General features: G+C 35.1%; 4 protein-coding genes across 6 annotated transcripts; 3 read left to right on the top strand and 1 right to left on the bottom strand.

Annotated features, from left to right (window-relative positions):
- Window positions 1-1,507: 1,507 nt before the first annotated feature.
- LOC130645939 (tigger transposable element-derived protein 4-like) lies at window positions 1,508-2,679 on the top strand. The gene is made up of 3 exons (XM_057452066.1): window positions 1,508-1,542; window positions 1,738-2,583; window positions 2,646-2,679. The coding sequence occupies exons 1-3, from the start codon at window positions 1,508-1,510 to the stop codon at window positions 2,677-2,679; spliced, it is 915 nt and encodes a 304-aa protein (XP_057308049.1).
- LOC130644574 (tigger transposable element-derived protein 6-like) lies at window positions 2,117-8,826 on the bottom strand. Of its 2 annotated transcripts, none has more exons than XM_057450235.1 (2): window positions 7,803-8,826; window positions 2,117-2,849 (listed from the first exon to the last, which is right to left on the bottom strand). In XM_057450235.1, exons 1-2 carry the CDS (start codon window positions 8,824-8,826, stop codon window positions 2,704-2,706), a joined length of 1,170 nt encoding a protein of 389 aa, XP_057306218.1. In that variant the 3' UTR covers window positions 2,117-2,703. The 2 variants fall into 2 exon arrangements, with proteins under 2 accessions (XP_057306218.1, XP_057306219.1); XM_057450236.1 differs by having other exon boundaries at window positions 2,706-3,124; window positions 7,573-8,826.
- Window positions 8,827-10,689: 1,863 nt separating this feature from the next.
- On the top strand, window positions 10,690-12,136 carry LOC130644573 (2-oxoglutarate and iron-dependent oxygenase JMJD4-like). The gene has a single exon (XM_057450234.1). The coding sequence runs from the start codon at window positions 10,815-10,817 to the stop codon at window positions 12,033-12,035; it is 1,221 nt and encodes a 406-aa protein (XP_057306217.1). The 5' UTR covers window positions 10,690-10,814; the 3' UTR covers window positions 12,036-12,136.
- A 367-nt stretch (window positions 12,137-12,503) lies between these two features.
- On the top strand, window positions 12,504-24,811 carry LOC130644568 (uncharacterized). 2 transcript variants are annotated; one of them, XM_057450228.1, is made up of 12 exons: window positions 12,504-12,639; window positions 13,323-14,517; window positions 17,981-18,112; window positions 18,513-18,773; window positions 18,919-19,164; window positions 19,345-19,641; window positions 19,745-20,830; window positions 20,906-21,118; window positions 22,852-22,996; window positions 23,327-23,512; window positions 23,792-23,919; window positions 24,193-24,811. In XM_057450228.1, exons 2-12 carry the CDS (start codon window positions 13,329-13,331, stop codon window positions 24,666-24,668), a joined length of 4,359 nt encoding a protein of 1,452 aa, XP_057306211.1. In that variant the 5' UTR covers window positions 12,504-12,639; window positions 13,323-13,328; the 3' UTR covers window positions 24,669-24,811. The 2 variants fall into 2 exon arrangements, with proteins under 2 accessions (XP_057306211.1, XP_057306210.1); XM_057450227.1 differs by having other exon boundaries at window positions 12,507-12,646.
- The last annotated feature ends 201 nt before the right edge of the window (window positions 24,812-25,012 follow it).

Consider the following 25,012-nt stretch of genomic DNA (forward strand, 5'->3'; position numbering starts at 1 on the left):
TAATATCTTATAATTTCAGCTATAATATGCATAATTTCAACACCTGACATGTGCCATGTCATAACCTCATAATTTACTGCATGGCTATAATATTTGAATAAAATCAAACGAGTTTGATTTTAGTAATATTGTTGGTGATCTGGTTGCGAATGCCTTTTGTTTGTCTGACAATAGATCTATTATCTGTTAGCGTTGTTGTGGCAACGATTTTATGAAATTAAATGAAAGTACAGTAGAGTCTCCATAACTCGAACCTCTATAACTCGAATCTCTCCTTAACTCGAACAAATTCGTTGGCACCGTGAAAATTTCCTAATAAACTCTTATAAAAAAACCTCTACAACTCGAACCTCCATAACTCGAATCTTCCCTTAACTCGAACAAATTTTTTTGTCCCTTGGAGACTTTTCTCTCCATAACTCGAATTTTCTGACATCATAATCAAAATTCGAACAGTTTTCCTGATAAATTGGGTCTAAAAATCTTGTTAATACGTGTTTTGCAGGCCTTATTATTAATTCGAATGATTAATGATGCGTCATCCAAACCTTTCGAACGTCTTTTTCGAACGTTTTCGAGAAAATCTAAAGAATTTCAAAAGAAAGACACTCTCATAACAATGTCGTCTGTGGCAGGATCAAAGCGTCGAATTGACAATAAGTCGTGCAAAATCAAGTACAAAGCTTTTAAAGCGTTGGAAAAGGGTACTGCGCCAAAGGATGTGGCAAAAGAGTTCAAAATTCCTCCAAGCACCCTGTCAACTTGGAAAAAAAATAAAGAAAAGATTTACAAGCAGTTTAACAACGGGCAAACATCGAAGAGATCAAAGCCAGAAAAATTCGAAGATGTGAGCAAAGCTGTTCATAAATGGTTACTTATGATGAGGAGTGAGAATATCCCAATCAGTGGCCCGATGCTGAAAGAGAAAGCTCTTGAGTTTGCCGAAGCGTTGGGTGTCGAGTCATTTCAAGCTTCTCAGGGGTGGATGTCTAAATGGAAAACCAGGTTAGTTGACTAAGATTTTGTTTGTTTATCTTCGTGAAGATGAAATCTAAAAAAATGTTACAATAGCTTTGGTAGTTGTTTTTTCAAAATATCAATAGACTCTCTTTCAGAGAGGAAGGATAATTTGCATGGGACTTTCATCCCTAATCCATCACCAGCATTCAATGACTTTCCAGTAATTGTTATTTTGCAAACATTGAAGCTGTCATTCTTCAGAAAGTAAAATATGACTTTTGCAAAGCGTCCTGACTTTCCTAGTGGTAGATGTCCAATGATTTCTCCATCATTTTTCTTGACTGCAACTGCATATCTATCCATTTTATTTGTTGGTTCCATGAAACCATAAAATTCATCTCCAACAGAGGGTGTCCAATTACTTTTATAAACATGATACCCCATGACAAAAGCGTCGATTTCGTACGTAATAAGTTTAATGATAGGAAGTTCTATACAACAAATAATGTCTGTTAATCTTTTGACTTGTTGGACTTTCACGGCTTCCATGCTTTCTTTCACTCGTCAAAACTTCGAAACTTGGTAAAAATCGAATCTTTTTCTATTCGAATTCTTTCACAAATCAAAACATGGTAACAATCGAATGTTTTCTATTCGAATCATGGCCATGGCATTCTAAATTTAGAATTCCATGATTCGAATCAAACAAAATGTAAAGCTCCATCTACACTAGTCACAACTACAGAGATAAACGTTTTTCTCATCCATTCCTTTCAGGTATGGAGTATCCTTCAAAACCATCGCTGGAGAATCACGGTCCGTCACTGAGGAAATGACAGCGCCATGGTCGGAGACAACATTACCAACCATTCTCTCCCGCTATCCTCTGGAAGACATTTTTAATGCCGACGAATTTGGGCTTTTCTTTCAATGCCTTCCCAATAAAACTTTGCATATGAAAGGTGATAAGTGTTCTGGAGGAAAACACAGCAAAGTTAGACTTACTGGTTTAGCTGCTGGTAATGCCTTGGGGGAACGATTGCCAATGTTTGTAATCGGCAAGTCCGCCAACCCTCGTTGCTTTAAAGGTGTCAAAACACTACCCTGTCGATACCGTTCGCAAAAGAAGAGTTGGATGTCTGGAGAGCTGTTCGAAGAGTGGGTACGCGAGCTTGATCGAAAATTCTCTGTCTCTAAGCGAAAAATTGCTTTGATTATTGACAATTGTACCGCACATCCTCATGTTGAAAACCTGGAATGGGTAGAATTGATCTTTCTTCCTCCAAATACCACGTCCCGAACCCAACCTATGGACCAAGGAATTATCCGCGCCCTGAAAGCAAAATATCGATCGCTAGCAGTGCGGAAATTGATAAAAGCCTTGGACGAGGAAAAATCGACTCCGAAGTTCTCGATTCTTGCAGCTATGTACATGCTAAGGAAAGCATGGGATGATGTTTCCAACAAAACATTCACCAATTGCTTTCGAAAATCAGGAATTTCCCAAAAGGATGCAGAAAGAGCGATCAACGAAGATGACGACCCTTTTAAAAGTTTAACCAGCGAAGTAGAAGAAGACCCAATTCCAACCCTCGATGCTGAACTCTCTTACATAAAACGAAGGTTTCCTGACCACATTGATCCTGATTTATCAACTGAAGATTTCATTGATTTTGACATTGAAGTCAGTACATCCCATGGGCGTCTGAAGACTGCTGACATCATTGCTGAGATCACTGGGACTCAAGACGAAGAATTAGAAGAGGTCGACGAAGAAGACAAGGAGGAAGAAGATAAGATCACAAGACCGACGGCCGAGCAAGTGCGTACAGCTATCAACGTCCTCGAAGACTTGAGTATTTTTTCACATTTTGGAGAAGAAATGATAGCTTCCCTGAGGGACTTGAATCGTAATATCGCCAAAGATTTTGATATGAGTTGTAAGCAAACAGTTATCACCGACTTCTTTTCTAAATAAACATTAAAAAATTCATTAAAAGTGTATTGTTTTGACTTTCATTAACCTAATAGCCCCCTTAAAGTTAGACTTAAGATTAAATATAACGTTTTTATCCAGCTGGTTCACGTAAAGGGAGGATATTGCGCTAAAAGTTGAAAACCTCTACAACTTGAATGTCTCCATAACTCGAACGATTTCCTTTTCCTCGTGGCTGTTCGAGTTATGGAGACTCTACTGTATGTGCTTTTGATAGGCTATTAAGGAGATAAGGGCTTGATTCTACGATGGTTTCATTTTTGATACCATCATTGTATGAAAATAGTTTTGTTAATTTTCTGTATATAATGATTTTTTAATAGACTATGAAAAATAAAACAATTTTTGAAATGATTTGGAAAAAATGAATTTGATACAATTGCCAAAATATCATTTGCGATACAATATATAAATGTGTAGGACAATTTTAAAACAATGAAAACTAAAACTTGTTAAACAAAAACTGCCATTTGCTGTATTTCGATAAAAAAATCTATTGTCCATTTTGTTCCAAAACGACTAGAAAAAGTTTCTGAAAAGAAGCTTAATAAAAATCACTGTGATGCGAGATATAGTCCCTTTATAGCTAAAAAAACCACTGTGTTTGGAAACATCCTTACAAAGCTTAAAAATTGCTAATTTCGTTATAAAATCACATAATAATGTCCCTATGAATTGATTTTCACAGGGTTGAGATTGAAAATTAAAAGTGATCTGCAAAAATAAGATGATATCTTCCCATTTTTCTGCCTGGAAAAATTACGTTAAACAAAATACGACATTGTTATGATCGCATTTTGATGGTATCCATAGGTCATGTAATTTTTTTATATTATTTTTTTAAGTATCTAACGAAATATACGTTCTTTGATTGATTTATTGGTCTTAGAAAGAATATGGCATTGTTTGAGCTCCATACGATTGCGTTTTGATGATTTTAGAAAAAAATACTTTGTTTAAGATCTATACGATTGCAGCTGAACCAACTTTGTTATTATTATTCCTAAATAAAGATGCGTGTTAATCATTCTTTCATTTTAAAATGACAGGGAAATAAACTTCGCAAGTTTAGCAGTCACCTTACATTCTGCTAAAATAAAGAGGAAATTTCCCTTCAAAGCTTTGAAATTGGCCATAATTTTCTTCTAAAATTAAAGCAATTAAAACTGCTACTTTTAATTAGATTGAAAAACACGAGTGCAAGCACATGCATCCACCAAACCAGCCCATGAAATTAGCGTCAGCAATCGGCAATTGTATCGCAATTGCTGGCGCGGTTTCGTTTTGCAATGGCAAAAAACTGTCGAGGCTAATCTTCGTTGCGCATTCATTTTGCGGTACAAAAGTGGGGGACGTTTTAAATCGTGAACACCAAACATGATGATCGAGCGTCTACGTATAGCGACTATCTCAATCTTAACTTCCTTTTCTGCATGTCCGAAATAGTATGCATGACTATACTGTCACTTTTATAAATTTATTGTTTATTTTTCAGGTCATCACTAGCAAATAGGCAAAAATATGCTTCGTTTTCAAATTACAAAATATCTTTATCCACGTGCCTTAAATAAAACTTTAAAATTCATTCGAAAAGTACAGATACATTTTAACAAAATTTATACAGAATTTTTTTTTTTACCCACATGGGTTTCGTTTTTAAAATTGTTTGAATAACACTTAACACATGGCATAAAGAAAAGCCATTAAATCCGGATCTGCTATGGTTTCTAATTGTTTTGTAAAATAAAGAAATTATCTACAATTAAATCCATGATACAATGTCTGTTCCGCCTGTAAGTGCAGTTATGCAGACATGATTTATCCGTGCTCCGTCTGTGTTCATGTCCGCATTAGTTAAGAACCGCATGTCTGGATTTCTTGTGTAAGACCTGGTTACAAACGACGAAGGGGCCAGGCAAAAGAGATTTATGTCTACATAATTCTTTTAACTAAGGGATCGTCTCCAAGATCATTTCCAAAATAAATGTTTCAATTCGTATAATTTTTTTTTGGGAACAATCTCTTTACGAATTTGAAAGGTATTTAAAAATATTTTGTGTTTTGATGGTTTTTAAACGATCTACTGCGATGTTTAAGAACTCTACGATCCCCTTTTTATGGTTTTAAAACGATCCATGGCAAAGTTTTAGCTACATCTGATCGCATATTGATAGTTTTTAAACGATCTCCGACGATGTTTTCGCTTCCTATGACCGTGTTTTGATGGTTTTTAAACAATCTAGGGTGATAAGGGAGATCGTAAGAAGCTAAAACACCGCCGTATATTGCTAAAAAATTATTAAAAAACAATTGTAAGAAGCGAAAACATCACAGTAGATTGTTTAAAAGTATCAAAACACAATCGTAAGAAGTAAAAACACCGCTGAGATCATTTAAGAATTATCAATACGCAATCGTAAGAAGCGAAAAAAATGCCGTAGATTGTTTAAAAAGTGTCAAAACGCAATCGTAAGAAGTGAAAACATCACCATAGATCGTTTAAAAACCATAAAAACAGGATCGTAGGAAGCTAAAACATCGCTATAGATCATTTAAAAATTATCAAAAAATCATCGCAAGAAGGGAAAACATCGCCGTAGATCGTTTTAAAATTATGAATACGCGATCGTAAGAAGCGAAAACATTGCCGTAAATCGTTTAAAAACCAGCAAAACGTGATCGTAAGAAGCTAAAACATCGCCAGAGATCGTTTGAAAATTATCAAAACACGATCGTAAGAAGCTGAAACATCGCCGTAAATCGTTTTAAAACCTATCAAAAATGGATCGTAGATAGTTAAAATGTTGATGTAATTCACTAGAGAACTATGGAAGTCGCCGTAGTTTTTTAAAAAACTATTAAAACAGGATCTAAAATAATCACATTTGGTTTCAAAACTATACGTAGTTTTATCACCCAATTCAATGAAAGTTTTGCGCATATTTTTGTGACGGCTGTCTAAGTGAGAAAGAAATGTCTAAAAATAGTTTCAAGCAATTAGTTTATCACGTTTTTGATTGTTTTTTAATTGTTTTGGGAGAAAAATTCGCTTCAGAATTCGTTTCGAAATTTGTTTCAAAAGTTTTTTCTGCATTTGTTTCAACATAGTTTCAGAATTGTTTCCCATTCGTATCCCATTCGTATCCCATTCGCTTCAACTTCGTATCATTTTTAAGCTCACAGTTTAAAATAAAATTATTGTCGATTTATTGTCGACTGGTTTTTAGACTAATTTCGAGGACTGCAAACGCAACAGCTGTCCAGGTGTGCAATTAATCACATATGCCAAACAAATCAAATACTTTGCTTGTGAAAACTAGAAAATGTAAAAAAAAAATAAGGAACAAATTGATTGTTTTGAGCGTATATAAGTTACCCCTTATTGCAATGCATAAAGCATTACTTAATAAAAGCTCTGCTTGAAAATCAACTTCCTTTTGGCACTCTGGGTTACGATGAATAATTTAAAACTGCATTTATGTGTGCAATTCACAGTAGCTAGCTACCATGTGATTATTCTTAGGGAAATTCTGAAATTCCCTGATCACTAGAATAGGGAACATAATGCTACTTGCATACTGATACGCCTGACGTTGATGGGATACGTTGATGTGTGTGATGCAAGGGGGATATGTTGCTGTGCCTGCATTTCTACCCAATCCCAAAAATTTCATAAAAGTCCAACGCATAAGAGAGAGGGAGATGTGCTTACGGCCAGCAGGAATATATTATACCCTTTGTTTATTATTTCCAGAGAGTCCTGAAGTATATATTTGAAGATCACTTTGAGCTACGCAAACCCAATTATGGTATGCAAGAGAACAAGAATAACAAGGCAAGAAATAACACGTGATCACAGAAAACAACAGGTAAATATTCAAAAAAGTACAGATTAGACGACAACTCTACCAGTGCACGTTACTACTTTCTATTTATTTCGCTAATCTACAGGCATAGACCTTTAATATTTCATAGTCATTGTTTTTTTCCTTGTTTTACTACAGAAAATGAGCATTGCATCAGCGAGTGTATTGTGACTTCTCACCAAGTCATATCGCAGATAGTTTGCAATCTTTAACTCGTCCGGATATCCGCCCTCAGCTGTCTCTGCCCAACGCCCGTTTGGAATTTTTTTATTGCGGTATTGCCGACACTGCCTGAGAGGGGGAACGATGAATAATTTTAAAATTTTGGTACCAATTTTTGGAGTTTCATTCGCAAAAATTAATACCTGCGATACCTACATGTTAAAAATTAAACAGTTGTTTTTATTCTTATAAGTAATTTAAAATAGCCTAATAAAAAGTTGCAAATAAACCACGCTATCAGCGTGTTTTGAGATAAAATTGTTTTTTAAAAATGAAAACAGTTTTTTGTTTTACGAGCATGAAAATAGTTATTTGTCTTAAGGCCAGGATACACTTGAATAATATCATTTAATATATTCTATAACACAGTTATAATTTGTCTACAATATACTTATAATTTGTTATAATATCGTTATACAGTAGAGTCTCCATAACTCGAACAGCCACGGGGAAAAGGAAATCGTTCGAGTTATGGAGACATTCGAGTTGTAGAGGTTTTCAACTTTTAGCGCAATATCCTCCCTTTACGTGAACCAGCTGGATAAAAACGTTATATTTAATCTTAAGTCTAACTTTAAGGGGGCTATTAGGTTAATGAAAGTCAAAACAATACACTTTTAATGAATTTTTTAATGTTTATTTAGAAAAGAAGTCGGTGATAACTGTTTGCTTACAACTCATATCAAAATCTTTGGCGATATTACGATTCAAGTCCCTCAGGGAAGCTATCATTTCTTCTCCAAAATGTGAAAAAATACTCAAGTCTTCGAGGACGTTGATAGCTGTACGCACTTGCTCGGCCGTCGGTCTTGTGATCTTATCTTCTTCCTCCTTGTCTTCTTCGTCGACCTCTTCTAATTCTTCGTCTTGAGTCCCAGTGATCTCAGCAATGATGTCAGCAGTCTTCAGACGCCCATGGGATGTACTGACTTCAATGTCAAAATCAATGAAATCTTCAGTTGATAAATCAGGATCAATGTGGTCAGGAAACCTTCGTTTTATGTAAGAGAGTTCAGCATCGAGGGTTGGAATTGGGTCTTCTTCTACTTCGCTGGTTAAACTTTTAAAAGGGTCGTCATCTTCGTTGATCGCTCTTTCTGCATCCTTTTGGGAAATTCCTGATTTTCGAAAGCAATTGGTGAATGTTTTGTTGGAAACATCATCCCATGCTTTCCTTAGCATGTACATAGCTGCAAGAATCGAGAACTTCGGAGTCGATTTTTCCTCGTCCAAGGCTTTTATCAATTTCCGCACTGCTAGCGATCGATATTTTGCTTTCAGGGCGCGGATAATTCCTTGGTCCATAGGTTGGGTTCGGGACGTGGTATTTGGAGGAAGAAAGATCAATTCTACCCATTCCAGGTTTTCAACATGAGGATGTGCGGTACAATTGTCAATAATCAAAGCAATTTTTCGCTTAGAGACAGAGAATTTTCGATCAAGCTCGCGTACCCACTCTTCGAACAGCTCTCCAGACATCCAACTCTTCTTTTGCGAACGGTATCGACAGGGTAGTGTTTTGACACCTTTAAAGCAACGAGGGTTGGCGGACTTGCCGATTACAAACATTGGCAATCGTTCCCCCAAGGCATTACCAGCAGCTAAACCAGTAAGTCTAACTTTGCTGTGTTTTCCTCCAGAACACTTATCACCTTTCATATGCAAAGTTTTATTGGGAAGGCATTGAAAGAAAAGCCCAAATTCGTCGGCATTAAAAATGTCTTCCAGAGGATAGCGGGAGAGAATGGTTGGTAATGTTGTCTCCGACCATGGCGCTGTCATTTCCTCAGTGACGGACCGTGATTCTCCAGCGATGGTTTTGAAGGATACTCCATACCTGAAAGGAATGGATGAGAAAAACGTTTATCTCTGTAGTTGTGACTAGTGTAGATGGAGCTTTACATTTTGTTTGATTCGAATCATGGAATTCTAAATTTAGAATGCCATGGCCATGATTCGAATAGAAAACATTCGATTGTTACCATGTTTTGATTTGTGAAAGAATTCGAATAGAAAAAGATTCGATTTTTACCAAGTTTCGAAGTTTTGACGAGTGAAAGAAAGCATGGAAGCCGTGAAAGTCCAACAAGTCAAAAGATTAACAGACATTATTTGTTGTATAGAACTTCCTATCATTAAACTTATTACGTACGAAATCGACGCTTTTGTCATGGGGTATCATGTTTATAAAAGTAATTGGACACCCTCTGTTGGAGATGAATTTTATGGTTTCATGGAACCAACAAATAAAATGGATAGATATGCAGTTGCAGTCAAGAAAAATGATGGAGAAATCATTGGACATCTACCACTAGGAAAGTCAGGACGCTTTGCAAAAGTCATATTTTACTTTCTGAAGAATGACAGCTTCAATGTTTGCAAAATAACAATTACTGGAAAGTCATTGAATGCTGGTGATGGATTAGGGATGAAAGTCCCATGCAAATTATCCTTCCTCTCTGAAAGAGAGTCTATTGATATTTTGAAAAAACAACTACCAAAGCTATTGTAACATTTTTTTAGATTTCATCTTCACGAAGATAAACAAACAAAATCTTAGTCAACTAACCTGGTTTTCCATTTAGACATCCACCCCTGAGAAGCTTGAAATGACTCGACACCCAACGCTTCGGCAAACTCAAGAGCTTTCTCTTTCAGCATCGGGCCACTGATTGGGATATTCTCACTCCTCATCATAAGTAACCATTTATGAACAGCTTTGCTCACATCTTCGAATTTTTCTGGCTTTGATCTCTTCGATGTTTGCCCGTTGTTAAACTGCTTGTAAATCTTTTCTTTATTTTTTTTCCAAGTTGACAGGGTGCTTGGAGGAATTTTGAACTCTTTTGCCACATCCTTTGGCGCAGTACCCTTTTCCAACGCTTTAAAAGCTTTGTACTTGATTTTGCACGACTTATTGTCAATTCGACGCTTTGATCCTGCCACAGACGACATTGTTATGAGAGTGTCTTTCTTTTGAAATTCTTTAGATTTTCTCGAAAACGTTCGAAAAAGACGTTCGAAAGGTTTGGATGACGCATCATTAATCATTCGAATTAATAATAAGGCCTGCAAAACACGTATTAACAAGATTTTTAGACCCAATTTATCAGGAAAACTGTTCGAATTTTGATTATGATGTCAGAAAATTCGAGTTATGGAGAGAAAAGTCTCCAAGGGACAAAAAAATTTGTTCGAGTTAAGGGAAGATTCGAGTTATGGAGGTTCGAGTTGTAGAGGTTTTTTTATAAGAGTTTATTAGGAAATTTTCACGGTGCCAACGAATTTGTTCGAGTTAAGGAGAGATTCGAGTTATAGAGGTTCGAGTTATGGAGACTCTACTGTAATTCTATACTATTATTTAGATTAATGTTTTAAGGTCTACATAATATATAAAGGCAAGACCTTTTTTTTCTCACCAGATCTTGCAGATTAAGCACTAAACACTGTATATTTAGACCTCTTTAACATTTCAGTGTCAACATCATGCTCTACCATTTTATACTTTGTTTGTAACATGTTAAATGTAATAGGTATAGTATAATTTCATTAGTTTTTGTGCATAACGGAAAGCGTCCATAAAAAATGCATGTTTTGATTAACTATACGCTTTTTTCATGGACGTTTTTCATGAAGAAAATTGTGACAATCTTTTTTTAAGCTTTTTTTAGATTAATCTATTTCAATCTTCTCATACAGGCAAGCTATAGTTATTGCAAGCTTTCTGATAATATGGTAAACTCAAAGTTTTAATCAATTAGTTCTTGAGAATGACCAGTGTAACTGTAATATCATCACCACTAAGTTATTCTGAATTCTACAAAGAGTTTATTTTAAGAAACAAGCCCTGCTTTTTTTCTAAATTTTTCACCAATAATTGGATATGTCGGAAAAAATGGGTTTTGGAAAATGATGTACCTAACATTGAATTTTTGAAAGAAATATATGGTGACTTAACAGCACCAGTTCTTGATTGCAACGAAGTGTATTTTTCATCACACAAGAAATGTGATATGTTGATTGCAGAATATTTTGACTACTGGAAAAATAGGGAAAATAAAATATTATACTTAAAAGATTGGCATTTGCAGCGAGATAATCGGCAGGAGAACTTTTACAATGTTCCAATTTACTTCTCTTCTGATTGGCTGAATGAATTTTGGGATTCAAGGAACATTGGTGATGATTACAGGTTTGTATATATTGGGGTGCAGGGAAGCTGGACTCCGTTTCATGCAGATGTGTTTCAATCCTACAGCTGGTCTGCAAACATATGTGGTTTGAAAGAATGGTATTTATACCCACCTGGTGATGAGGAATATCTAAGGGATATCCATGGAAATCTTCCACTTGATATTACGAAAACAGATGTTGATCCAAAATTGTACCCAAATTGGGACAAGGCTAAGCAAATCAAGTTGCTTCAGCGTAGTGGGGAAATAATTTTTATTCCAAGTGGCTGGCACCATCAAGTTGTCAATAAATTGGATACCATATCAATCAATCATAACTGGGTAAATGCAGGTTGCATTAGAAATATGTATTATCACCTGCATCTTGAGTTACAGTTAGTCACAAGGGAGATCAGTGATTGTAAACAAATGGATGGTTTTCATCAGCAATGCCAACTCATATTAAATGCTAGTGCTGGAATTGACTTTAATGGTTTCTTCGACATGATTTTGTTTTTATTGAAGCAAAGATTAAATGTGTTAGAAGAAAGTTATGTCAAGAAAACATGCCAGGAAACATTATTACATTCTCTTTCCAGGCTTCGTATTTCATTTAAACCAAATTTACCTTATATTTTAGAAGGTATTGATATACAAGAAGAGATCAAGTATATTAAGTTTGATTTATGTAAACTTAAATCCATCACCGACTTAATTGTTAATGACAGAGACTTCCAGCTGGTTATACCATTAGAAAAAATGTCTAAACTTCACAAATTACGTAGTTCAATGGAGATTATTAAAACGAAATTGTGTTAAAGAATGGAAGTATTATAATTTAAAACTATAATTTAAAGGCGCTGAAGCTTTAGATATTGAGCTGTACTTTAACCTTTATTAACAACTCCTTATTAATTTTTCTTTCGTTTTTATAGTTTTAAGCATAAAATATTTCAGGTTAGTTTAGAAGAAAATTGCATTTAGAACTGAAGCAAATGAAATACAATTATTTTTCAATTAGAAATGCGTGTTTTTAGGTTTTGTGCATGGAAAATTTAAAAAAATTCATATTAATCCATGATTCTTGCCTGCTTCAGCTTGACACAAAAATATAATATATATATAATAAATTTTATATATCTTTAAAATCTTATGCTGTATTGTTTGTATTATTATTTTAAAAATTTAGTTAAACAAAAGTCAATGAATTAGATGTCTACAGCAAGTAAAATAACATTAGTTGCTGCTTGTGTATCTTCTATAAGCATCATTGCATTTGTGCACTGGGCACAGGAAGATGACAGAAAACGACTACGTCTTGGTGTAATACGTGATAAAGAAAGACAAGAGCGTAAGAGACTCAACTTAGAAGATTTGAAGGAACAACAAAGACTTCAGAAATATTTTGAAGAGAAGGAAAAAAGTGTGTGGTATGTGTATGTTTGTATATTTGAGCTGACAATTATATTGTTTTCGCATTTTATACATGTACACTTGTGATATGCCACACACCTAGCCTTTTCTTCATAGACAAGACTGGCATGTAAAGTAATTGATTTTGTTTTATCCCATGTCCTTGTCTGAGTTTGATTGTATATACCATGTAACTTCAAGCATTCAAAAGGGTTTAAAATAATTTTTCTTATCTATGATACTTAAGTTAATATTGTACTAGAAAAGTCAAGCTTAGGGCACAGCAAAGCCCTAGAAGGGCACTAAAATAGCAAAGTGTTAGTTAGGCCCTTAGGTCCTTTGTTTTTTATCTGGCGTTCTGTATCCCTTAAAATGCTCTAGATCCATCACGACCAGTCCACAAAATAACTCTGGGTACATTTTATTGGAGTTGGTTTTCACAAATGGATTAAATTGCACATATCTGCATTGGGCCACAAAATTTTACTGGAAAAAGAACAATGTGAAAATCAGAGAAGAGAAAAAAGCTAGGAACAAAATGGATTTGGAAATAGGTCTATTTACAAAATTCCGCCACTTTTTCTGTCTATCTAAATTTCTTTCAATGATATCACTTTACTACACAGACCACTTAGCTATACATGAAGAAAAAATAGCAGATCTAAAGGGAATTTTTAATTTTTCTTGTTCTAGAACAAAATGTCATGGAATCCTGCAGTGCATGTTGCCATAACAACTGGTGTTTCCATGTTGGTTGGTGGTTTAGTTGCATACAAAATTAGTTGTGAAAGACAAAATCTTGAAGAAGGCAAAGAAAAGGAGCTAAGTGAGGTGATCCATTTGTTGAAAGTAGAGGATATAGCTGCTTTGCTGCAGTCCGAAGATGACAAGGTTAAGAAGGCAGCGGAACAATTTCTGTTGGAAAGAGCTTCAAGGCGTGAACATTTGATTTACATTCTTCACCAGTGTCTTAGTGAGGACAACAGCGTTATGATTAAAGCAACTAAAGTTATTCATATGCTAACAAAAAATTCAGATGTTACCAAAGCAGTTTTGTTAGATGCTGGAACAATGATTATTTTGCCCCAAGCTATCAGGAAAATATCAGAAAATTTTGACTATAAAGTACTGATGGAGAAATGCAAAAAGGATGTTACACTAGAAAAAATATTAACAAATTGTATCGCAGCTATATTCCAATTGACACTGCATGATACTGTAACAACGCTCAATTTCTGCAAAGAAACATCCTGTATTCGTAATATTTTTCTTAACATTCTTGGGGATCATGGTTACCATATTTCAACAGATATCAAGCGATGGTCAACGTTCCTGATTCATCAGTTAGCTCAATGTGATTTGCATCCTATAAAGAAGTCTCTTCGCAAATGGGGAATTATCAGAAAGACGACATTTTGTTTAATCAAAACATTAGGAGATATTTTGCAGACACAGCTTTGTTTACAAATTTTAGTTCACTATCTAAATGACTCTGTAGAGGAGATAGTTCAGGTGTGTCAAGAAATGGCTACTCTAGATTCATTACCACACCTAGTTGGTTTGCTGCGCTGTGATGAAGAAGAAAATGTTGTGCAGTTGTCAGCTGTTATCATTCATCACTTTTGTTGTTTTGATTTAGAAATATCCCGTCTGAGTTCACTTCCTGGTATTGTTAAAATACTGTTCAATGTACTAAATACTACTGAGGCAAACATACAAAAAACAATATTGCGAATTTGTAATTACCTTTCAGTTAGCAGCAGTAAGTTTCGAAAACGTTTAATAAATCATCAGCCCATGATAAAAAAATTGTCAATTTGTTTGGCTTCTGGAAATGCAGACGTGGTCTATGGAAGTTTAATGTTAATCCATGATCTTGCCATGTCAGGTAAGAATTTCGCTTATAATTACTGTAAATAGTATAAGGCTAAGGAAAGTCAATCTTCTAGTTAGCATTTTTGTGTGCACCTACCTTTTTGATAGTGCGTGAGTGTTTTTCAGTTCACTTCTAATGCATTTTCCTTTTTCCTTGTATTGATGTTAAAATAAAAAAGCTAGCATTATATAAAAAAGAAAATTGTACATGGACAGGTCTGTATTGACATACTCCTTTTTTAAAAAAATCGCTCGTTTCAAACTGTTTAACGTCAATGGGGTCCAGGAATGGAAATTGCATCTAATGGGTATTATATTAATCTTAAAAAAACTCTTTAAACAAAGTAATTAAAATTTTACTTTGACATGAAAATTAAGCTCTGCAGCATATTAATTTAATTAGTGCATAAATTTAGGAAATGCAAATATGCTAACATTGTTGTTACTGCTGAATATACATTGGAAAACTGATATTTTTATTGAAAAATCTACTAATCAGTTATTTGAAGCATTAAAATAATAGTGATGGATATGGAGGAGTTGGCATATTCGTTGCAGAGAAATGGGTAGAAAAAGTAATAGATGTTATGCGTGTTAATAGTCTTATTATAGTGATAAAGTTTTTGATAGGTAATAGGATTGTCACTTTTCTGTCAGTTTATGCTCCACAGTGTGGACTCAGTGAGGAAGATAAAGATAAGTTTTATGATGAGTTAATAGCAGTCACATCAAAGTTTGGAGACACTGAACTTGTCATGGTGGGCGGCGACTTTAATGGTCATGTTGGGAAGTCATCTGAAGGTTATAGAGGTGTGCATGGAGGCTATGGATTTGGGAGCAGAAATAAGGAAGGGGAGAGATTGCTTGAGTTTGGAATGGCAACGGACATGGTGGTTTGTAACACATCATTCAGTAAGAGACAGGGCAGGCTGATAACATATGAGTCAGGTGGTTGTAAGACACAGATAGATTACTTCCTGATTAGAAATTCAGACAAGAAAGTGGTGAAGGACGTGAAAGTTATAGCGGGGGAAGAGTGTGTTTCCCAGCATAGGTTGCTGGTTTGTGATATTATCTTGAAGAGTGTCAAAGAAGCCAAGGGAAAGTACAGGCCCCGTCGAAAAGTCTGGAAGCTAAAGGAAGAGATTGTAGCAAGACAATTTAGTGCAAAAGTTCAGCAGTTAGCCTACAATAGTCAATGTGATAGTGATAATGTTGAAAGTACTTGGACTACTTTGAAGAATTGTCTTCTAGAAGCTTCTGATGATACCTGTGGGTGGACGAAAGGACCAGCTAGGCATAGACAGACCTGGTGGTGGAATAATGAGGTTGACCAGTGTATAAAGAAAAAGAGGAAACTTTGGAAAGAGTGGAAGTCAGGTGGTAGCAAAAATATTTACTTAGAAGCTAAGCGTTGCGCTCGTACAGCAGTGTATAAAATCAGAAGCAGAGATAAACAGATTTGCAGATGTGTTAAGAAGGGAAGACCAGCGCAATGAGGTATTCAAGATAGCAAAGCAAATGAAGAAGACTAATCAAGATGTTGTAGGTGAGAAGTGTATACCTAATGATGAAGGTATTTTGGCTAGCACAGAGGAGGAGAAAAGGGTAGCTTGGAAGAATCATTATCAGAGGTTGCTTAACACTGAGTTTGATTGGGACGAGGATAATTTGTCTGATGATGATGTTGTAGAAGGGCCAGCTATGCAGATCAAGACAGAATGGGTAGTGGAGGCTATTAGGAAATTGAAGATTGGCAACGCTGCAGGAGTATCAGGTATTGTTGCAGAGATGGTAAAAGCATCTGGATATATTGGAGTTGAGCTTATTGCAAGTCTTGCTAACCAGATTATAAAGGATGGTGCTATTCCGAGTGAGTGGCAGTCGAGTGTAATAGTGAATTGTTTCAAGGGCAAGGGTGATGCATTAGAAAGGGGTAACTATAGAGGTTTGAAGTTGGTTGATCAAGTAATGAAAGTTATTGAAAGAGTGATTGATAAGTTACTTAGAGAAAGAATTGATATAGATAAGATGCAATTTGGTTTTGTTCCAGGGCGTGGCACTACAGATGCAATATTTTTACTCAGACAACTTCAGGAAAAGTTTTTAGGAAAGAGAAAGAATCTCTATTTTGCCTTTGTAGATTTAGAGAAAGCTTTTGATAGAGTGCCACGTAAAGTTATTTGGTGGGCTATGAGAAAATTAGGTGTGGATGAGTGGCTAGTTACGATGGTACAGTCTATGTACAGCAATGCTAGAAGTTGTGTCAGGATTAACGATCCACTTTAGTGATGAATTTAGTGTAAATGTTGGTGTACATCAGGGTTCTGTACTTAGTCCTTTGTTGTTTATTCTAGTCTTGGAAGCGCTGTCGATGGAGTTCAGAACAGGTTGTCCATGGGAGTTATTGTATGCAGATGATTTGGTTCTCATAGCAGAGTCGATGGAAGAATTAGTTAAAAAGTTGGAGAAGTGGAAGAAAGGACTAGAAGAGAAAGGGCTAAAGGTAAACACAGCGAAGTCTAAAGTCATGATTAGTAGCATTGCAGCCAAGTGTGACCTTGTAGTTGGAAAGTGGCCTTGTGGAGTTTGCAGGAAAGGGGTTGGTAGTAACTCAATTTTTTGTCTGACTTGCAAGCATTGGGTACATAAGAAGTGCAGTAGTATTAGTGGAAGGTTAAGAGCTGACATACAGTTTGTATGCAAGCGTTGCAAAGGTGAGATTATAGAGAATGAAGTATTTCCAGCTTTAATGATGTACAACAGTGGCTCGTTAGAGATAGTTGAGAACTTCTGTTACTTAGGTGATATGTTGGGCAGTGAAGGGGGTGTTGGTAGAAGTGTTACTTGCAGGATAGGTTCTGCTTGGAAAAAGATCAGAGAGTTACTTCCTTTGTTGACTAGCAGAGTCCTGTCAATTGAGGTAAAAGGTAGGTTGTATGAGGCCTGTGTAAGAAGTGTTATGTTGTATGGTAGTGAGACATGGGCAGTGAAGCAGGAAGATCTTGACAGTTTAGATAGGAATGATATGAGAATGGTTAGGTGGATGTGTAACGCCAGTCTGAGAGACATAAAGAGTTCAGATGAGTTAAGAAGCAGGCTAAGTCTCCGTAGAATTAAAGATGTTATCCAGATAAGAAGATTGAATTGGCTGGGGCACTTGGAAAGAATGGAGGGGGATAATTGGGTAAGAAAGTGTAGAGATTTGATAGTTCCTGGGGCAAAGCCCAGAGGCAGACCAAGAAAGACTTGGCAGGAGGTTATAAGGACAGACTTGATAAAGAGGAAGTTGAGTTTAGATCTAACACAGTCTAGATCAGATTGGAAGAGGGTCATTAATATACCCCGTCCAACCCATGCTAGCATGGAAAACGGACGTTAAGCCGAGAATGATGATGATGATGATGATTAAAGGATTTTTTTAACATTATAAAGTCTGTGAAACCTGACTTATAACTCTAACTTTTTTATTCAAGGAAAACACTCTGTTCAAAAACTTGTTCATACAAATCCTGACATCATCACATCCTTGGTAAAACTGTCATTGACCAGCAGTGGTGAGACAGTGCAGTTGTTAGCTGAGACATTGGGTTTTATTTGCTCATGTGGTATGCATATTTGTTGTTATTTCAAAGTTGCATGTTATGTCATTCTAACAGGCCCTTCTGTCAACTTCAAAATGTTAAAATTTGTTAATTGGGAATAACAAATGCAGAGTTTTTCTGTTGCTTAAATTGTATTTTAATACCTTCCAGATATTAGTATAACGGAACAGCTAAGAATTTTGGTGTAAGTGCAGCGAAAATTAAATCAACCTGTGACACAAGTAGTTCACAATTAATATTTTCCATTGCATGTAACCCCTTTTCTAAGTCCTTGAAATGCTATGGTTGTTGATGTAGTGATCAAACATGCTCAAGATGTTATTTTACTGCAAAAAAGGGAAAATTAAAAATGAAACAATACAAATTGTTTTATGTGGGAATTATTTTTTTACTGTTTGTTTAGAATCACTTCACTCCTTCATATTACGAAGTGGCGTTGTGAATGCAATTCTTCATTTTGCGAAAAGTGGTGATGTGTCAGTGCAATTTTGGGCATCTGCATTGTTGTTAAATCTGTCCATGATTTCTGATGAAGTAAAGGACTCAATCATTCGAAATGGTGGAGTGCATATTTTGTTAGAAATGGCAGTCAGTGGTGATGATGTAGATTTACCTGATATCTCAACAAATGCAGCAAAAACATTAGTAATACTAGGATTTTTAGGTCAGTGTTCATCAGTTTTGTTCATCTCCTGAAATATGTAATGTCATAATAATTGAACATTTTCTTTCCTTAAATGTCAAATCTTGTAGTTACTTTTAAATTTAAAGAATGTTTAATTTTTTAATACATGCCATTTATCTTACAGAAAACAAAATGGAAGTCTCCCTAGTTGGTGGTCTCGAAGGAAGTATTATCATTGATGGCACAGAACATTGTCCAGGAAAGCAAGGAATTAATCTTGTCACACTAGACTTTATGAAATTCAAGTACTCAAAAGGACTGGTTGTCCAACCACATGATTTTCTAAGTCATGTTGGAAATTGCTTAGAGTTGTTAAAATCAGGGCCATTATTCGCAGTTACCCAGGGTGATTGCACTGTCAGTAAACAAGGTATGATATAATGTTGTTATAGTTTTTATAGTACAGTATTTAAAGGCAGACTTTTTAGTCAGGAATTGCAGAAACTAATGCTGAATTGATAGAGCTTGGAGAGGATCACATTGGTAATTAAGAAATGTGTATATGTAATTCTGATTGGTCAGTTTATCAATGTTTCCTATTTCCTAATAGGTGAAAAGCTTCCTGAAACTGTTGTCAAATACCTGCACCACAAAGAAGATTTTTTAGGTTCTCCTGCATGGTGCTTAATGCTTATGTCAGGTAATGCTAAAGTCGCAAATGGTGAGGATAATCTGGAAATGAAATTTCAGGTTTTTCTGAGAGAATTTCTAAATGTTTCTTTAAAAGAAAATTTCACAGATCCATTAATTGATGTACTGCTTAGTGTTCCCCCATCAAGTACAATTAACAAGACAGATGATCTAGAGTTGATTGAGATATTAGCAAGGCATTCCTTTCAACGAAAAAGTATGTTTAGACAATAATTACATTATTAAGTTATTAATTAGTTTACATTACTGTTGATTTTTCATACAACGTAATATCAATCAGTTATCTTTTTGCCTTTTAGGTATTGTAGCCACTCCAGGGTTTTTAGAATATTTAAATGAACTCATTTGGTCTATTAGCTCAATAAACACCAATCAGTTGATGGAATTAGAAAATGCTACCAAAGTTTCGCATTGCATTGCGGCATTGAAAATATTACATCTTTGCAGCATTGACAAAGATTCTGTAAAAGAACTTTGCAACAGAGGACTACTTCGTGCATTGGTGTCATTGATTTTATCTATTGTTCCTGGTTTAATTAACAAGCAACTTTTACTTAAACATGAAAACCATGAGCAGAAGCTTGCGTGGTTTGATCTAATTGAGTCAAAAACAGAGGACAACCTTACTCATCCTGAAACATTCATGGAAGATGAGGAATTTGATAATACAATGGATGATTTATGCCATAAAGAACTTTTTGATAATTCTTTAAGTAATAGATTGGATAGGTTGTCTAATTCTAATGACGATTTATTCATAACATCTGGTGATGACAATGAACCTGTTGTTGCTGATAAGGACCAACCTAGGTCAAGGACCGTTACCTATGCTGATGAAGTTGAATACCTTGGAGAAGATGAGGAGAATTATCAACCCACTAATCCCACACAAAGACGGCTAAGAACTGATTCCTTTATACTACGCACAGATTCTCGAAATATGCGACGTGATCGCCACAGTCGATCTATGTTGGAACGTCCATTTTCTGTTGAGCCTTGTGAAGAACAACCTGCAATATCAATGATGTCACCTGCTAGATCCATTTCTAACAGACCTATCAGTGCTGACCATGAACAAATGAGAAGAATTTCTCGTAGCATGAGTATATCGCTTCAACAATCAAAATCTACAGAGGAAGCAATTCCAGAGTTAGCCAACCTTAATGAAGTTTTAGAACAACTTGTTAAACATTCAGTCATAATTACCTATCATCTGGTGAAACATGATCACAATGATGTGCAAAGTCTCATTTTAAACTCTTATTTGTTGCCATTATTGCACAATGTTCTTGGTTGCTTAAGAGATCCTTTTAAACAAAGAATAGGTCTAGCGGTGTCATCTTCTTGGATGAAACTGGCAGCAACCCTCATGCTTTCCACTCAAGGTATGTACATATTCTAAACTAATGACAGTGTACATTAAGGTCGATTTTAGAACTATTGTATGGTGTTTTTTTAAGTGAATAATGAAGGCGTTATTGTTCAACACACCCATTATCCCAGAAGTTGTATTGTCAGTTCTGATAGTTTGGAAACATCAAATGAAAATTGGTATTTTGAGAGTCTTAAGGCAAACCAACCAGTTGGAAAGTCTCTTTATTTAAATATTGAACTGAAGGCGAAGGGATGGTACTATGAAGTAGTGGTTCTTTCTGATGGCATTTTGCAAATAGGTATGTGAAATTCTGTTGATTTTGCAAGGTATGTAGTGACGTTATAATAGTGGTAATGGCCTTACTCATTTATCAGGTAAAACACTTTTAGTAAGCTTGTACTGTATTATTTATTCCAAAAAGTAGTCAATAAAAGTAGTCAACTACTAAGTAGTCGTAAATCCACCTAGACAGAATAATGGTAGGAAATTGTGTCAATTGAATTTTGGTCTCGTCAGCAATGACCAGTCCCTATACTATACACAGAAAGAAAATTAAGAGCCTAAAACTCTGGTCAAAATAACACAGAAGACCATTTACTTCTAACCAACTGTTTAGAGATTAGGGTTTAAAAGTTTGGCTAATGTCAGCAAAGACTCACAAAAAAAAAAAAAAAATATTTTTTTTTAGAAATATGTTCATTTAATAAGATCACATGCTTTTGACGATGGTTACAGAGATATTGGGGTTTAAAGGTCATCAACTCATCTGTCCAATAACAGGTGGTATGACCTATCTTTGGGGAACTTTCCCAATTTGGAGCCCAGTGGTACCTACTTATCCACGCAGGAAATGACTTCAGTTAATTCATCCTCTTTCCATGTATTTAACCTCAAACTTAAAAGTGAAATGTGATGGTTTCACCACGTATTGATGTCAATCTGAAGTACTAATATTAAGGCTTTATAAATGAAAGAACAATCTTATAGTGCAGGCTGTGTAGAAGTTGTTAAAGAAAATTTAAAATATTAACTTTGAGCATAACAGACTTTTTTAATATTATTATATTAGATAACTATAAAAAGTACTTTCCTGTACTTGTTACCTTTTCGGACTTTGTTAATCATCATTAACGTCCGTTTTCCAGCCTAGCATGGGTTGGACAGGGTAATTAATGACCCTCTTACAATCTGATCTAGACTGTGTTAGATCTAAACTCAACTTCCTCTGTATCAAGTCTGTTCTTATAACCTCCTGCCAAGTTTTTCTGGGTCTGCCTCTGGGCTTTGCCCCAGGAACTATCAAGTCTCTACACTTTCTTACCCAATTATCCCCCTCCATTCTTTCCAAGTGACCCAGCTAATTCAATCTTCTTATCTGGATAACATCTTTCATTCTACGGATACTTAGCCTGCGTCTTAGCTCATCTGAACTCTTTATGTCTCTCAGACTGGCGTTACACATCCACCTAACCATTCTCATATCATTCCTTTCTAAACGGTCAAGATTTTCCTGCTTCACTACCCACGTCTCATTACCGTACAACATAACACTTCTTACACTGGCCTCCTACAACCTACCTTTTAACTCAATTGACAAGACTCTGCTAGTCAACAAAGGAAGTAACTCTCTGAAATTTTTCTAAGCAGAACCTATCCTGCAAGTAACACTTCTTCCAACACCCCCTTCACTGCCCAACATATCAGCTGGAAATACTTCATTCTTTATAATTTCACGCTTGCATACAAACTGAATGTCAGCTCTTAACCTTCCACTAATATTACTGCACTTCTTATGTACCCAATGCTTGCAAGTCTGACAAAAAATTGAGTTACTACCAACCCCTTTCCTGCAAACTCCAAAAGGCCACTTTGCAACTACAAGGTCACACTTGGCTGCAATGCTACTAATCATGACCCTAGACTTTGCTGTGTTTTTCCTTAGCCCTTTCTCTTCGAGTCTTTTCTTCAAGTTAAGAAAAAAAAATAGAAAGAAAGTTTTAAAATATATATAATTTTTGTGACTTCACATAGGTTGGGCAAATGAGAATTGTGTTTTTAATCCTGAGAAAGGTATTGGTGTTGGTGACAACTTCAATTCTTGTGGATATGATGGAGCACGTTGTAAACTATGGAATGGTCCATCAAAAGATATAGTTAATGATAACGACTATGGCATGTAAAGTGTTTTAGTCTATTTTAGTTTACTTAGGTGTATGCTTAGAAATTTAATGACTTCCTATCTACATCTTTTATCAGAGAAGTTAATTTGATATTTCGCAGTCATGAAATTAAAAAAATCGTGTGAAACAATAACAAGCACAACTATGCCAAAATAACATTGTAATAATCATATTTGATATATGGGATATAAAAAAAAGGTCAATAGATTGAGAAACATTCCAAAAAAATCTTTAGTAGCCTTAAAGAATCATAATGCTGCGTACAATAGATTTTAACGACATTATTAATTTCTCTGTACAAATTTATTGTATCCTTTTGTGTATAGTGAGTGGCAATCTGGTGATGTGATCAGTGTCTTGTTATCCTGGGATGGTGTTTTATCCTTTTGGTTAAATGGGAAAGATTTAGGCGAAGCATTAGATAACATTGATACAACCTTGTTATGGTATCCAGCTGTGTCATTATCTATTGACCAACATTGTCTGTTTGTGTTTCACAAGTCAAATTTTAGGTATTTTCCATTTTTGCTTCTTAGGAAATGAGGCCTTGATGTGTGTAAAAAAAATAGTTAGGAGTTTCAAAAAGATTTGACTGAAAGCTAACATTGCTTAAGTTGTTATTGGTGTTACAACCTTGCTATTCTTTATGCAAAAAAATGCTGCAGTATTATAGTAGAGCTTACTTTCATGCATTTGATATGTTAAATAATACTACAAACTTGTTGCTAACAATGACTTGCATGAATTTTGTATCAAGCAAAGCTCTAATGTCAAGGCTGCATATTTTTTAGATATAAACCACCGGAGGAATTTCAGTCGATATCTGAAGTTCATGCATTCGTACACCAAACAGATAACACTACTTCAAATGTTACCAAACAACAGAACATTCTTGATATATCTGCAACTTTGCCCCCAGGTTTGTATATAGAGATGTTTATATTTATATTATTTGACGACAAAGGAGAACTCACTTTTAAGTGAGAAATATGCTTAAAATGCAAAGTTAACTAAGTTGAACTGCACACACTTTCAGTCATCCAGAGAAAAACTCAAATGTATTCATTTCTGCTTTCAGGTCATTTTTAGTAGTAATAGTAGTAACCATTTATCTACACACAAGGATGTATTTCATTAAATTTTAAAAAACGTTGTACATATATTGTATGGTGTTGTCTTATTTTTTTTTTAGATTCTACTGAGAAATATATATTGTTTTATTTTGAATTTAATGTACAATGTGAAATATCTGAAAGAGAAATAGATCTTGGTTATATGCATGTATACAGCAGCAGTGACGAGAAAGAAAGTGGAACATCTTCTGTCAAGAAAGCAATGTTTACTCAAACTGTGTCAACTAATGCATACAGAAATGAGAATAGAGAGAAAGTTAACATCTTTGGTTGTGGCATATCACTGCCAAAACTAGATATGTTTATAACAGCTGATGGCGACAGGGTGTTTTCGAAGTCATTGATGAAAATCAGTAGTGATGCTGAAAACAGTCGCAAGGACTTTCTTTTAAAGCTAATTCCGTTTGTTTCCATGCCAACTGCTGTAGTTAATTTTGGCCAAAACGACTTCGTTTATGAGAAAGCCAACTCTGTTTTATCAAAACATCTGAGTATGGAACATATAAGCAATTTAATTGATAACATTGACAGATAGTTTGTATGTAATGTATAGAAGAAAATAATTTCATAAACCTTATTTTTTTAACTTCTTTCAAAAACTAAATATGTGTTTGATGTTGTTGTTACTAATTGCAATGTATGTTGATTCTTTCGTCAGAACTAAACATTTTTCTGTAATGATTTGAATTAGTTCCCAATACATTTTAGGCCCCTCTTGAATAAGCAAAAATAAATTGTCGCTCATATTCTGACAAATCCCCATTCTGATAATGCTTAATAAAATAGCGTGAAACTTAGTTGGGATATATATATGTTTTAATTACTGAAATTATTTCCTTTTGTACGTAAGTTTAAAGAAAAACAGATTTTTAGTGGTAT

Source organism: Hydractinia symbiolongicarpus, chromosome 5 (genome assembly GCF_029227915.1).
Source record: "Hydractinia symbiolongicarpus strain clone_291-10 chromosome 5, HSymV2.1, whole genome shotgun sequence".
Classification (NCBI taxonomy): Eukaryota; Metazoa; Cnidaria; class Hydrozoa; order Anthoathecata; family Hydractiniidae; genus Hydractinia; species Hydractinia symbiolongicarpus.